The 15,458-nt window shown below is 43.8% G+C and overlaps 1 protein-coding gene across 11 annotated transcripts in view; it reads right to left on the reverse strand.

The window, feature by feature from the left end:
• Positions 1 to 1,008: 1,008 nt before the first annotated feature.
• Positions 1,009 to 15,458, reverse strand: part of ARHGEF28 (Rho guanine nucleotide exchange factor 28) — a 125,823-nt gene continuing 111,373 nt past the window's right edge. For 10 of the 11 annotated variants that reach the window (XM_075021224.1, XM_075021220.1, XM_075021221.1 and 7 more), the window contains one exon: positions 1,010 to 2,119. In XM_075021224.1, the coding sequence (XP_074877325.1) occupies positions 1,959 to 2,119 (161 nt within the window). In that variant the 3' untranslated portion in view covers positions 1,010 to 1,958. Of the gene's footprint in view, positions 2,120 to 15,458 lie in introns of all 11 variants that reach the window. The other variant, XM_075021226.1, reaches the window with a different exon arrangement.

Genomic DNA, 15,458 nt, shown 5'->3' on the forward strand with positions numbered 1-15,458 from the left:
GGAGAAAGCTACTCAGTTTTTCCCGATTTCCTGCTGGTCCCTGGGCAATGCATATACCCTGGGACATACTGCATCCCAATAAACTGGTCTGGCTATTCAGAAATTTGCCAAAAAGCTGTCCAGATGGCAACCCTGAATTCATTGCCGACCAGTAAAATAGAGAGGCTGTAGACCATCCTTACTGTAGGACCCTTAAGACAGGTTGGATTTCCATTTTAATTTTAGTCTAACTATGAAAAATAAAGAAGGTAAAACATTTCCAGGAATTCTAAAAATGTTTTCTCTTATAATGAGACATATTAAGGTGGTGTCAGGTGAGCAGGGGTCTTGAAGACTGGAAATAGAAACCGGAAAATATATCTGCAGGCCCAATCTTTCCCTGATAATATTGGCACACCAGTTAATACCAGCTGGGAATCAGGTCCTGCTCATTGAGAAGGTCAGTTGCTCAGTTGTTAGCCCAAGATACCAACTGAACATCTAGTCTGGTAGCCCAGTAAGATGCCACTCAGAAAGCTCTGCTTTTGAATATTCCCATTAGCACACCAGTCCCTGGAAGAGAGTCCTCTGCATCAGGAAACCCTTGCTGACAAACATCTACTATCTAAAACTCCACCCCCCGCAAGAGATTTTGCACAATGCAAGCTTAGTGTAAAATGGAAACCACATGATGCTTGCGGTGTACACAGGCAAATGGGCACGGGCAATCCTGTGCTTCTCTGCCCCATGAGCTGGGCAGATGTGAGGCAGCTGCAATCCAGGAGTTGTACAGCTGCACCACTGCTGATCCTGTTGGCCATGCTAAGCAGCATCTGGCCAGTCCAGAGGGCTGCCCGTGCCTGCTCGAATAGGCACATCCTTGGTTTTGCCAGCTCAGGTGCCTGGCGCACAGCTTTGGCTGCGCTGGACCAAGGCAGGCATATCCACAGCAGGGCACAATGCAAATCAGGAAAGGAGATTTTTTTTTTTTTTTTTTTCCCATTCCTGTTTTCAAACTTCTTTGGAGGACCTGACAATGAATCAAAGTTACAGTTTTGCAGAAATGCACAGAACGTTTATTCAATTTGACAGAAGTGTACAAATATTTCTGAAAGACAAAAAGGCATGAAACAGGTCCTGGTTTCTTACTAACTAATGCACAGATAATGCCGTGAACCTGAAAGCAGGAAGCTAGCTGGCTCCTACACGGGAAAGCAGCAAAGTTCTGGAAGGGTTCAATTAACTTAAAGCCTACTATTTTTCCCCTTTCTTTTCTTTTGACCAGTGAGGTGGTTTCATCTGGTAAATTTTAATGTGTAAGGGCACTTACTGAAATGAGGTACAGTTATAATACAATAACAAACTGATTTACAGCACCTCTGCACAGAAACTGGCAGTAGTACCAAAATTATGATAAGCTTTGGGACATGAACAAACACTTACAATTACGCAATTTTGTTGAGACCATAAAAAACATCCTCTTCTGAGCAGTTCCTGAGCCAGGGGATAAGGAAAACGACCCAACAGATAAGGTTACATAGCACATTTCAGTGAAGACTATAGCCATCATTCTCACATTGCTCTTTTCTCACAACTGTTAGAAGATTACTGATCCATACTCTCAAATCTTACATAGCAGGTGCATCTCTCCTAGCTTGCCCTTTTAGAAAGACAACTCAAGAGAAAATCAACACTAGCTTTCACAGCTCTTGGTGGCATATTTACAATTCCAAAATGTTATGCCTCCCCTGCTACCCATCGCTTCTTGCAAAGCATTTGAAATCATGTCATAAATTAAAGATTATAAAACAAAGGCTTCAAAATAACTTAATTGTTATATTTATCATGGGGAAAATCTTGCATTGAATATTAAATACTATTCTTAAAGCCATTTGGTCATACAGAGAGCAACTATGGACATTTAGAAAAGCAAACACAATTGTATTTTCAAAGTGCTACTGAGATTAGAAAATGAGCCATCAGAGGTAAACAATCTTCTCTTCTACTCTGCCTCCACTTCCTGCATCTTGGACGCTCTCAGGCTGGTGGTTCAGCAGCAGTGCATCTACCCGTGGTGGCTGGATGGATCCCTCGTTTGGAATGCTTGTTTGGGGACCCTGGGTCTGCGATGCATTCAGATCTGTAATGCACAAGAAAAGTCCATGTGACAATGCATCTTCTGCTATGTCCGTGCCATCGTAAAGAGCAAATTCTGACTTTTTCATTAGCACCATTTTCTAGTTTGCTGTATCTGTCTAGAAAGGAACACACTGCTGTATTACAAATGATACTACAGCCTGGTGAGAGATACCTTACCCAAGTTTACTGAAATCTGTTCAAGTCTGTCCACTGTCATCCAAGGGATGATCACTGTCACTATTTTAACAATAAGAGAAATTTATACCCATACTTCACTAACCAGACATACAAAAATGGAAAGGCATAAATGCTGTCAGAGTTGGGCTGGAGAGAAACATACAGCACATAATTAGTACCTTTATTAGTAATAATACAATTGTAAAATTAATACGGTTTCCATCATTACACAGAATTTTATTTGCAAGCTTTCCTTTTATGGATGAAAAAGAATCAACTGAGTAAACCCAGTTAGAAGTCTAATTGACTGGCACTTGCAGTCTGTAACAAATGCATAACCATTCAGCTTTTTCTGCCAAGTTCATCTGTGTTTATTTGCACAAACTACCTACTCTATTCTTGTCTCAATCCTTTAGGTTTGACGTGGAGATAATACTTGCACCCAAACACTAAGAAATTATTACTCTATTCTTGTCTCAATCCTTTAGCTGTGACGTTGAGATAACACTTGCACCCAAACACTAAGAAATTATTATGGATCTTCATTTGTTATCTTTCCAGTTTTGTCCTGCAATTGCAGAGAATCAGGTACTTGTTTTCCAGCACTGAGCTCTGAAGGCTTTTGGCAAGATCTGTGCACTACTTAAAAATAACCTTGGTTGGGTCTTCTCCCTCGCCAGCTTTCTGTACCACTTCAGACCCTCAGGAACTACACCTTAGGAGTTGGCTTTTCTACATCTGTATTTCTGCAAAGCACTTTTTACCATAAAAACAAACCGTATAACAAGGGAGAGTGTATCCTTGTACTTAGGGAAGAGAAAAGTCTGCAATGGACAAGCTGCAATACTTCTCATTGTAATCTTGCCCAGAATGATCTCTGCTCTTACATCAGGAGGGTTACCCTCTGCAAAAAGGACTCTGCAGGAAGAAGGGGAGCTTGGCAGCCCTCCCACAGCATGGGTAGCCCCAGAAGTAAGCAAACCCAGCACTGGGGTCCTTTGAGCCTTGGCCATTCATACAGAGAGCTAAAAAGACATTTCATGCCTGCTCTAGTCCCTACCCCTTCTCACACATATGTGCAATGAAAATCTGTTATAAAGGAGATATTTGGATTATTACACACCATGTCGCTCTAACTGGCGGCAATTTAAAATGACACCTGCCCACATTTGCCATTCCCCTGGCACACGTGGCTTTCGCCAGTCTTGTTCACTGAGGCAGGGGTTTAAGGCAAACCAAGCTTGCTGGTGCCCTGCAAAGCCTAGGCTCCCCGGCTGCTCCCCACCATGGGGTGGATGGAGCAGTGGGAGATGATTATGCAATGGGCACGTGGGAACACACCATATTGCTGCCTCTGCCTTCAGCGTCTTCTCTTTGACATTCATACAGCTGGGGGGAGCAAACAGGCTTTGGGGCTTTGGCTCCCAGCATAAGCCACACCTGCTGCTGAGACTGCAGGGTCAGTGGCAGGGGCAAGGTATGTATACACAAGTGGTGCTTGGTCATAGTGGGATGACACAGGATGTTAAGAAAATTAATCCCACATTCCCTTCCTTTTACTGTTTTACACTGGATTTAAAGCATCAAGTTTTGGTCTTGGTGAAAATCCAGAGTAAGTCTTGATTGCAGCAAGTTCTTTGCAATACGTAACACAGCAGGATTTGACTTCCTAACTTACTCAAACAGCCTTGCTTCATTAAAGATCACTTTTGCATTTACTTCTTTTTGATACCCATATTAGAAAAAGATCACAATTTGCAGCAACAGAAGAAACCAGAAATATCCTACGTCTGCTTTTCTTTATGTAAATTGGATACTTCAGTTTTATTTATTTAATAAAAGAGCCCTACCAGTGAAAGGTCCTCAACCTCTAAACACTTAAATTTTGGGGTAATTCTACCCACATTAATATTCCTTTTAAGTCCTGTGAGTCTATTCACCTTAACAAAGTTATGTGCATAAGAATATCAAGCAGTAAGCACTTATTTGAAAGATCTGTTTCCAAAGTTTATGAAGTACATAATTGGAGAAGCCTAATTACAAATTTGAAAAAACCCAGAAAAGAAAGAGAAACACCTTACACGCAGTTATTTGCCACCATCAAAACTAAACAGTAATTGCTTCACCAATTAAAACAGTAGCTGTTTCCAAACCATTTCTCATTAACTGTTACAACTCCAAGCAGCAGAGCTGAGCAGTGGAAACTGTCAGCGTTCCGGAAAAACAAATCAGATTCTGTCACTATCTAAACAAATGATTTACCACTAGTTTAGCTGCTTTTTTTTTTCTTTTTTTTTCTTTTTCCCCCCCAAATTCTGTTGCACCCAGAGAACCTGAACAGCAGAAGAGCACCCAGGAGGTGAGAGCCAAGCTGCTGCTGGAGTGATGAGTGGCTTCTCAGGCTGAAGAGGTTGTGCTTAATCCAACTGAGGAGGGAAGGGGCTGGTTTTGGCTGTGCTTCAGGTGGCACTCAACACAGGCTCTGCCTAGTAAAAGCAGAATGTGTCCCTGGGCTGACATACTCAGCCTGCTGGTGGGGAGGGTGCCTGATTTCTCCCTACCAGATGCCATGCTGGAAGCAGCCGAGCCAGGAGACCAGCTGGTATTGCAGGCAGCAGCATGATGCATCCTGAGAGTGGCTGCTTGGGGAGGGTGGAAGAACTGCCAGACTTGGTAATAACAGCCTCAGGTGAAGGGAAAGTGGAGAAAGGGGACCAATCCGCCAGCCAGTACCAGTTCTTGTTATGCAGAGCACTGATAGCTACCAAGAAGCCTCTCCTGAGCTCCCTGTGCAGCATGGGGAAACCGGCTGCCCTTGGCCCCATGCAGGAGAATGGTGGGAGAAATCCCCCTCTTTAAATGCTCTCCCAGTACAGGGAAGAAACCTCCACAACAAGCCTTGAAAGCATCAGCTGCAGCCTACTAAAGAACTCTGAGAGCTGAGGATGCTCAAAAAAAAAAAAAAAAAAAAAAAAAAAAGAAAAGCATTATCCATGCAGACAGCAAGGCAGAGGAAGGCTGGCAAAGGGGGCTGCTACCAGAAAGCGATGGCTGGGAAGTTCTCCCATGCTCCCCAGGCAGGTGGGGCACCCATGGGAACCTCCCCAGCCCCGTTCTCTGCTGCGCTATGACTGACAGTCAGAACCCAGTATGGACCACGAGCCAGGTAAATAAGGGCCATCGGCCTTTTATGACCCTCCTTCGTTGTGACTGGAACTCACCTGCCAACATCAGCCACAAAATGAGTTTTGTATTATTCCCTTTCTTTAAATTCAGCGTTTACTTGCCCTTTCCTCTGCTCCCTTCCAACCTGCCGAGTGATGCTCGGGCAGGCTGTGTTCAGCTCAACAGCGCACCCACCAGACTAGTACCCAGCAAAACTGCTCCACCGCCTCTGCCTGCACCCCTCCTGCCTGGGCTGGGCTCTGCCCGCTGTCTTGTTCCTGCACCCCCTGCACAGAAAGGACAGGCGAAGTTGACTGTGCCTGGCCACAGCCTTCCGCTTGCTCATTTACACCTAAGGAACACAATTCTTCCTTCATATTTATATAAGAGCAGAAAATATTCCCGTATTTCCAAAGCTTTAACAAAGCTGAGCTGTAGCTCAGACCCTTCTATGAGGTCTTCTGTGAGACTCCTGGCTCCCCACTCCCTCCAACTTCTGCAGCGGCCAAGGGCTGTTGGCATCTCATCGCACCCTGGCCCCTGGAGTTTATGTGCAAACTGAAACACCCTTTACCTGCTTCTCAGTTATGCAAAATTTATTTCTCCTACAACACTGCAGGTAACTCTCTTCTAAAGAGCCAGATCTGCAGTTGCACCGTGTATACCCTAGATAAGAACTGCACAGCTGACCAGAAAAATCCACTTTTTCAATGTTGGGCTGGTCAAACTCCCCAGCAAAGAGGGACTGGCTTGAGGCTGGAGACCAAGTATTTGGTGATCTGTGACAGCACTTCAACGTTTTGGGGCCGTGTAGCCTGTTCAGCCCAGCAGTGCCACACCACAGCACAAAATACCACTTAAGCCCAGCCCCTCCTCCTTTTTATCTAAGCTGAGACCATTTCATTAAATAAAGAAAACCCAGGCATTCCCTGTTGTCTCCCCCACCAATTTTCTCAAAAGGGGTTAGAGGCTGTTTCTAACAAATTCTGGAAAAAATCACAAATTGTCTCATGCATACAGACCCATACTGCCAAATCCCACATTAAAAACAAATCCAATTTCCCCCCCTGTTCTCTATGAGTTTAGCTCTCGTACTATGAGGATAGGTATCAGGAAACTCCAGAGAGACACTCCCCCAAAATAAAAATACTTTTCTAGACAACCTATATACAAGAGTAACAGCAGACTGCAGGCCTGCAGTTCGTGGGGCCAGCTTTCACAGGAGTTTTTAAGGACATCTCGGTTCTCCAAATTGGGTCTGGGTCCAAACTAGGAGAAATGAGAGCTCCTGGCTAAAAACATGCTAATGTTGTACAGGAAATGAAAAAAAGTGGCATTCCGCATCCTAACTACCATACCCTACCCTTCCTGTAGCACTAAGAGACAGGATTAGTGGCATTGCATAAACTGCTCAGAAGGTGAAGCACAAAGCAATGGCATCTGCAGGAATCTGAGATCAATACATACCAAAACACACACAGCTCATGCTGGGGGGGGGGGAGTTGGAATACAATAGCCAAGTAAACAACTCATTAGTCACACTGATTCTCACCTTCCATCTGTTGTCATAGGATGTAAGCACTTCCACATCAAATAAATGCCACAGATTTTCTCCTTCACCCCTCCTCTCTCCCCGGAGGATCAGAGCTCTTCAGGTAAGCCTAGAGTGCCCACAGTGATGATTATGGGAAGGATAGGAAGACATTATCAAGGCACTAGGAAACACTCCTGGCAAAAAAGCCCTCGTAAGTCCCTGTGGTTTTAATAGAAAGTCCTTAGTTTTCCTCCTTCAGCTCTAACCCTAATTTCACAGCATCACAGGATAATTCAAATTGGAAGGGATCTTAGGAGGCCTCCAATTCAAACTCCTCCTTAAAGCTGGGTCAGTTCTGACATCAGGCTGGGTTAGATACTTGTGGTTTTTTTCCTTCCCAGCTGCTCCCCCTCGAAAAAGTGGGGGGTGGGGGGGGTGTAAATTTGGGGGGAACTCACCTCATGGATTTTGTAGAAACTGCATGTATACAGTGAATTAATTTGCTGTGACTTTCAGAGATCTGTGTCACATGTTGGCCCTCTTTACAAAATGAAATTTCATTAAATGAAGAGAAATTTATGCCACTTTTAGCAACAAATATGTTAAAGATTCTCAAAACAATTACTCCTCTGAAAAAAACATGCAGAGTTAGGTTTTCGTTTTACCATTTATTTATAATAACTGGTACCAGTTTTTATACCAAGTTCATCTGGACTGACAGCCGACACATCAACTTCAGGCCAAAGCTATTTGAAATGGCAGAGCTGCTGTATTTAATCCCCCCGCTAGCACTCATGCATAATGCAAAGCACAAGCAGACACCTAAAAAACAGTGCTAAGTCTACTGGGTCTGGGATATTCAAAGGAATTCAAGGGCAACAGGCTCTCATTTGCCATTACAGTTCAACAGTAAACGGCAGCCTAACTCCCATGAGCTCCACAGAAAGTCCCCACCAGCAAATTCCACAGCACCTCTTTGTCTCTAATGATGCTCCCAGTGGTTTCCATGCAGATTCATTACGGATGGACGATTCCCCAGGGAACTCCAGGCCCCTCTCCCTTTCCTCCTGGTGATGATTGATTTTTTTAGTGCCTACTAAGACTTACCCAATTTGAGATGGATTTTTCCATACCAGTGGTTCAGTTGTTTATGGAGCTGGTGGTTGGTGGGAGAAAGGGAACGCCACACAGCAGCACCGGACCCACTGGGGCCCTGGAACAGCCAGGATACTGCTGCTGCTGTGCAGGTTCAGACCACTTCATACAGAAAAGGCATCTATAAGCTTTGAGGATCTGAGGACACTTCTGAGCAGTTTGACTGGGAGCCGAGGTCCCAAATACCATGGAAAAACCAGGCCTTCGCACCTCAGTAAATCTGATTTCACAGCAGGAACTGTATGTGGTACCAGGTCTCAAAACACTGGGAAAAATATTTTGACCCTGAAGCTACCAAGGAAATAGCCTAATCCATTTCCCAGCTGACTGAATAAGGCAGGAAATCAATCTGAGAATTTTAATGCTGCCATTTACTTTTAACCAGCCCAACCCTGTGAAAAAGCAGCAGCTGCATTTCTTAGGCAAACAAGCACCTTCATGAATAAGAAGTCTTTTCACAAAAAGCAGATGAACAATTAGATCGTAACAGATCCTATGTTAATTAGTCTCATCAGGTTTTGGTGCTTTTTTGTTACAAGACAGAGGACAGAAATAATTCAAAGTCTATGATGAATAAGGTCTGAAACATAACTCTTCTTCACATCTGTACTTTGGATTTTTTGATCATGGTAAAATTACTGGAAATGTCATTAATCTGCATGTCTCTGTTCTTTGTTTAGTTGTTGGCTTAGGTAAAACAATGCAATTCAGTTTTCAGGTTTTGCCTCATAATTTTTTAGAGAAGTTTGGTCTAGAGAATTTGGACCAAATTCTTGGCTAAGACAAAATTTACGTTTATTCCACTAGAACTGCTTTATCACAAAGCTCCATAATGGTTCCAACTAATTTATCTGATACCCGTCTTAAAGCTCCAGGTTTTGGAGTCATGTGATGATGCAGCCATCTCTTCTTTTATTAAAGCCCAGTAATCACACTATTTCTAACACTGGTGTTATCAAAGGAAAGATTTTTAAAATATCTCAAGCTCAGACGTTGCCAGTGATACCACTTTAACATCAAGTTCATAGCATGCCTCTAGGTTGAAATAATTTAAAATTTTAACCTACTTACACGGCTATGTTATCAGTTGTGTTGGCTTTAAAGCACATGGATTTTAAACTATTTTTGGCATGCTGGTTTTTAATACATATCAATAAGAGAGACTTAAAAATAGGTCTGACTTGAAATCATAACTTGCCTGTGCATTAAATACCCACAGTCTCACCTTGGCAGGGCATACTGCCTGCCAGCTGCCTGCTTCTGCTTAATATTAATTTATTTAGGTATGAATTCCCTATTAAATTGTCTTTGTGCTAAGCTTTGAAGCTTTAGCTGGTCAATTACAGACACACACATGGTCCAACAGGTATTCTGCTAACAACGAACACATGTTTTATTGACCTACTTCTTTTCCAGCTCATTAAACACAGCTGCACTCAAATGATCAAGAGAAAATAACCATAAAACCCCAGGAACACCCTTCCTACAAAGGATCACAAGGAACGTGACCAGCTGCCGGCGTGGGCTGCTGCTCCACCCAGCACCCAGCAGCAGCGTGCCTGCTGTCCCATGCAGGGCACCTCTCCAGGGCCAGGGGTGACTCGCCTGTCCGCTGACCATCACAGCGGGAAAGCTTGGGGAAAATCCTGCAGCCTCTTCATTCAGGTGTCTAATGTGGGTCTACCTGAAGCGGGCTGCAACTGTCTCCCCCCGGCCCATAACCTGCAGAAGCCATCTGGCCAGCGGGCTGAAGTCAAAACAAACTGCGGTCAGTGGGTAACGCTCCTGCTTGAATGCTTGCTGGAGAAACAGATATCCCATAAAGTTACAGACCCAAGCAGCATTTCCAAAGACTCGGCAGACGATGAAACCGGCCCCTCTTTCTGCCGCCAGCCAGTACATCCCCACACCTCCCTTGCCCACCATCCCAATTTGCACCCCCCACGTAAAACACTGGAGTGAAGCTTCCTCTCCCTCCCTCCTGAAGAGAGAAACAGTTAGCGTTAACCCTGAAAAAACAATGTCTCTGGCACATGAACTCACTCCCTTTGAAACAAAAGGGGACATTTACACATCAAAACTATTCTTTTGAGCTCTCTGTTACCACAGACAGACATTATTGTGCTGATTAACTTTGCTTCATATTTTAGGGATGGTTTTGGTTGTTTGGTTTTTTTTAACTACAGTTTTGCTTTGAAATAAACATTAAATCAAAGACCTTGGCAAACAATCGGTTTAGTCCCCAGCTTTTGGCCAGTCTTTCAGGTGCAACACAAAGGAGAGTGCTTTGGACTTTGGCAAACATTTTCTTGAGTAGCAGAAGGGCACAACTCTGTAACAAAAGCCAAAAGGGGGAGATCATTTATAAAACACTCTCAAGTGTCCTCCTAAGCACCTTGGGTTTGTATGGTAGTTCCCTAAAACCAGGCCAGATCCATCACTTCTTACTCATAAAAGCTGATGAGATCAAAACTCAAAGTAAGTGGCAGAGGAACACTAAGCCAATATATAGAACTGCTGCAGAAGCATAAAATAAGGCAGAGGACCTGTTTCAAATCAATTACATGCTAATCTTACCCTTTAATAGAAGCTGCTGCTTGTTGATTAATGCAGGAAAAAATATGGGCAGTACTATAAAAGTGAGCACCTGAGAGAAGCTTCTAATCTGATAGTCACAGAGATACTTGTTCTCCCCTGAGCTCAAAACACAAGGAAATAGTTGCTAAATTTTGACTGCAGTTTGAGTATTAGCACAGCCATTTTTATCCATTTTTATTCAGGTTGGCACAAAGCATGTGCACTGATGTTTTCTTCTTGCAGTCATTGAAAAAAACAGCAAAAACTGAAAAGTTGCACATTCCCCAAGTTTTGCATTGTAACCATAAGAAATTTCAGGGTGTGATCGAATATTTTGAAATGGGTGCCCTTTTTAATTGTTTGCTAAATGCTTTGTGAATATATAACTGCTGTGAAAACAGTGTGCATAAAAGCTAAGGGGAAAACTGTACATCAAAGCCAGAAAAAAGCACAATTATCAAATAAGCATGTGCCTCCATCCCTTCAGCCAAGCGCTTTCCTTGAGTGCACGGAACGTACTTGGATCCACTTTCCTTGCTTCTGCTCCTACTTCTCTCCACTATGGGCAACACTGACCTTACCCTTAAGCCCCAATTCATCACCACCTCCTTCTACCTTGCCTTTACTACAAGTTGTCTTCATCTCTAGTCCCGCAGCTGAGCCTCTGTAAACCGTGGCTCTGCTTTGGTCCGACTCCCTCCACTGCCTTCCCACTCCCTCGCTTCATGCACTCCAGCTCTGCACCAGTCCCATTCCACCACTCCAGAGAGCAGGCTGCTTCCCCACAGCAGAAAAAAAGTGATGCTATGTTTAAAACACCCTCCTGCGTTCATTTTCACCTTTAGTTCAAAACTATCTGTGTTTAACGCAGAAGCCTTTCTTAGACCGTCATCCCCTTCCCATTGCAGCTGTGCATAGGAGACAGCTTCTCTGCAGTTCCTGCTGTCAGCAACAACTATCATGCTGTGATGGGTTGACCCTGGCTGGACGCCAGGTGCCCACCAAAGCCGTTCTATCACTCCCCCATCCTCAGCTGGACAGGGGAGAGAAATATACAACATAGAGCTTGCGGGTCGATATAAGGACAGGAGAGATCATTCACTAATTACCGTCACGGGCAAAACAGACTCAGCTTAGGGAAAATTAGCTCAATTTATTACAAATCAGCCAGAGTAAGGTAATGAGAAAATAAAACGAAATCTCAGAACACCTTCCCACCACCCCTCCCTTCTTCCCGGGCACAACTTCACTCCCGGATTTCTCCACCAAGCCCCCCCCAATGGCACAAGGGGGACAGGGATGGGGTTTACGGTCATCACACGTTATTTTCTGCCGCTTCACCTCCTCAGGGTGAGGGCTGATCACACTCTTCCCCTGCTCCAGTGTGGGGTCCCACCCACGGGGTCAGTCCTCCACGAACTTCTCCAACGTGGGCCATTCCCACGGGCTGCAGTTCTTCACGAACTGCTCCAGCATGGGTCCTTTCCATGGTGTGCAGTCCTTCAGGAGCACACTGCTCCAGCGCGGGTCCCCCACGGGGTCACAAGTCCTGCCAGAAAACCTGCTCCAAGGTGCGCTCCTCTCTCCGCAGATCCACAGGTCCTCCCAGGAGCCTGCTCCAGCGCGGGGTTCCCATGGGGTCACAGCCTCCTTCGGGAACCCACCTGCTCTGGCGTGGGGTCCTCCACGGGCTGCAGGTGGAGATCTGCTCCACCGTGGACCTCCCTGAACTGCAGGGGGACAGCCTGCCTCACTGTGGTCTTCACCACGGGCTGCAGGGGAATCTCCGCTCCGGCACCTGGAGCATCTCCTCCCCCTCCTTCTTCACTGACCTTGGTGTCCGCAGGCTTGTTTCTCTTACATGTTCTCACTCCTCTCTCCCGCGGCTGTTTTCTCACTCCCAACTTTTTTTTCCTTCTTAAAAATGTTATCACAGAGGCGTTACCACTATCACTGATTGGCTCGGCCTTGGCCGGCGGCGGGTCCGTCTTAAAGCCGGCTGGTATGGGCTCGCTCTCTCTCGAACACAGGGGAAGCTTCCAGCAGCTTCTTACAGAAGCCACCCCGTAACCCCCCCACTACCAAAACCTTGCCACATAAAACCAATACACATGCAATTCTCAATCTCAGTTAAAAGAAGAAAAAAAATATATCTGTTTTCATCCTTGCCAAATATACTACTTTCCCTGTCTGTCATGTATTCTTTAACATGGAATATATTCAATTACTTTTAAAGGCACATGAATTTCTTTTATTTTTCTATGGCAGACCCTAAACGAATACAGCCAAATCACATTTACTTTTGTATCATTTACGTTCCAGCTCTAGATCAAAATTCCAAGGGACGCTTAAGGCATCTTGGCAGGTGACTGCTGGAAGTCTTGCTATTCGATTAAACTAAAACCAACTTCCAAAACAGCACCAACACTCCTCCCCTCTACTGCCCCACCAAAAATTTACACCCAAAGGAAAGTTTTCTATAGCATCTGGGGAGGCAGAACAAGATACTTCACAAAATCTCCTCTAGTAGTTTGGCTATGGCCAATATAATTTATGTGGAAGGCAATTGGGTGCTCCTGTGATGAATGCCAGTAAAAGACAGACAATCCTCCCCAGTTTCTCAATAAATATTTAACAGCAGATGCTGCTGAGGAGGTTTCATATTACTAAGACTTCATTACTTTTACAAAACATGCTACAGGCCATTTCCTGGAATATGTAAAGTATTATACTAAATAATTAAAATGAGATTGTACTTTTCAAAATAAGCCAGATACACTTGGTGATTCAGCTACATGATTTTACAGGGTGTGTTTGCATACTCAGTATCTTGCAAAATGTGATCATCCATAAACAGCTTCTCCCAGCCATTAGGATGCATTATTTATTCATACTTGTGCATCTATTTCAGGCTCTAACTCCATTATAAAACGTATACAAAACAATTTTAATGTACTAAAGCAGGGCACGCAACCAGGTCTCCACCCACAGATCACATTACCTGAGGAAAGCATGGACCTCCCAAGGAATCTTCCTGACATCAAACAACAATTAGCAAGACTCTTGTTTTGTGACTGCTTTTCCTGAGAGATCACCTCTTTCCCTGTGGACTTGCTGCCAAAGTCAAAGCTCTGCACAACCCTGAGCTGGAGCTGCTTCACTACAAACCAGTTGTCTGGCAAAAGACCCCCTGCCCAGGGTCTTCTGCTTCAAATCACGATCCTTTCTCTCCTTCCACTTCCCTAAAACCCGTATCTATTGGAACAACCTCACCTAAATAAAGAACAGATCTGCATGTAAGAGATATGGGCCAAACCATTCCAGTTTCATTGGTGCCAGTAATTCCACTGACTTCAAAAACCACTGCACTGAAGTTGCAGGAACTGTAAATATGAGGAAAATGAGAAAGATTTGGCCATTGTCCTGTTGTCGTTTAAGAAGTCTGCAGGCAATGAAACCCTGAGTATGGTGTGCAGATTTACACCAACACCAGTGGTACCTCAAAAGACAGGCATGGACAATCTCTTCCCTCCATTCATCACCTTAAAGACGTGCACTATTTTAAACTTCTCTTCTAATGAATGAGCTCTAAATGAGAAGATATTAGAAAGAATAAAATCAGACAGGCATTACACAGGAAATTCGGTACTTACATTAAGCATACAAATAAAACCAGCACATCATTAACTGCCTTAATTAAAAGGTTATGTAATACTGCTGCATCTACTGTGGTTATGTTCAGAAATGAGAAAAAGTGTTTTGAGATGAGAAAATTAGTAACAGAACTACAAACCCTAGTGCTGCAAAGCTGAAAAGCGTTACTTGAAATATACTAATTGCAGATAACATATAATGACATATTTTTTACTTTAGTATCACTCTGCCATGTGATTTAATCCCTTTTGCCATCTGCTTTAAACAAATGGCAGTGTTATTCCCAAGAGGAAAAAAATACTTCCCCTGTGATTCACTTCTACCAAGTATCCCACAGACACTGATGTCTTATGGCAGAGGACAAAACTCAGTGTTCTGTGGTATCAAGAGGAGGCAAATTTGCTGTTATCTGTTGCAGAGTTAAAAGTAAGATCTTACTTGTTCTAATAAATCAATGTGATTTTGAACTTGGGAGATGCAGGTGCTGATGTTACTCAACTTCATATTCTTTTATCTCCATTTTGTTTCATTCTCATAATAACTTATGTTGAGCACTGAATGGGCTCTGTGCACATCCATGCAACCATCCATGCTAAGAGTAGAAGGAATATGTTGAATGCATAAAGAGCAATTTGGAATTAATTGCATGTTCTCTATTTGGCATCTACTCAATTAAAAAAGACAGAAAGTTTAAAGTAGCTCAAAATATCACATCTGCTCAGGAGGCTCTCTGACAAACCTGCAGCTCCACAGTCATGTCATCCCTTACTTTTAAAAGATTTCCTTCCTTCCCTCTTCTCAAGTGAAAGAGCAACAGAAAGAATTCACTCACTGTGCAGGGCAAACAGTGAAAAAACGGCACTATAAAAAATATTGTGAAACACACCAGAAAAACTCAAAATAGGCAGAAAAGCATCTTCACATGCCACTCTGCAGATGGTAAGAGGTTGGCCTGCTCTTGGCTATGAAGGATGCTGTTTAAACAGGAGACATGTAAAGTGTGTGCTCTATGGGGCACAATTACGTTCCAGCTCAGAAGACAAACAGGTCAGATATACTCAGAAGGAGTTCATACAGC

This window comes from Buteo buteo, chromosome Z (genome assembly GCF_964188355.1).
Source record: "Buteo buteo chromosome Z, bButBut1.hap1.1, whole genome shotgun sequence".
NCBI lineage: Eukaryota > Metazoa > Chordata > Aves > Accipitriformes > Accipitridae > Buteo > Buteo buteo.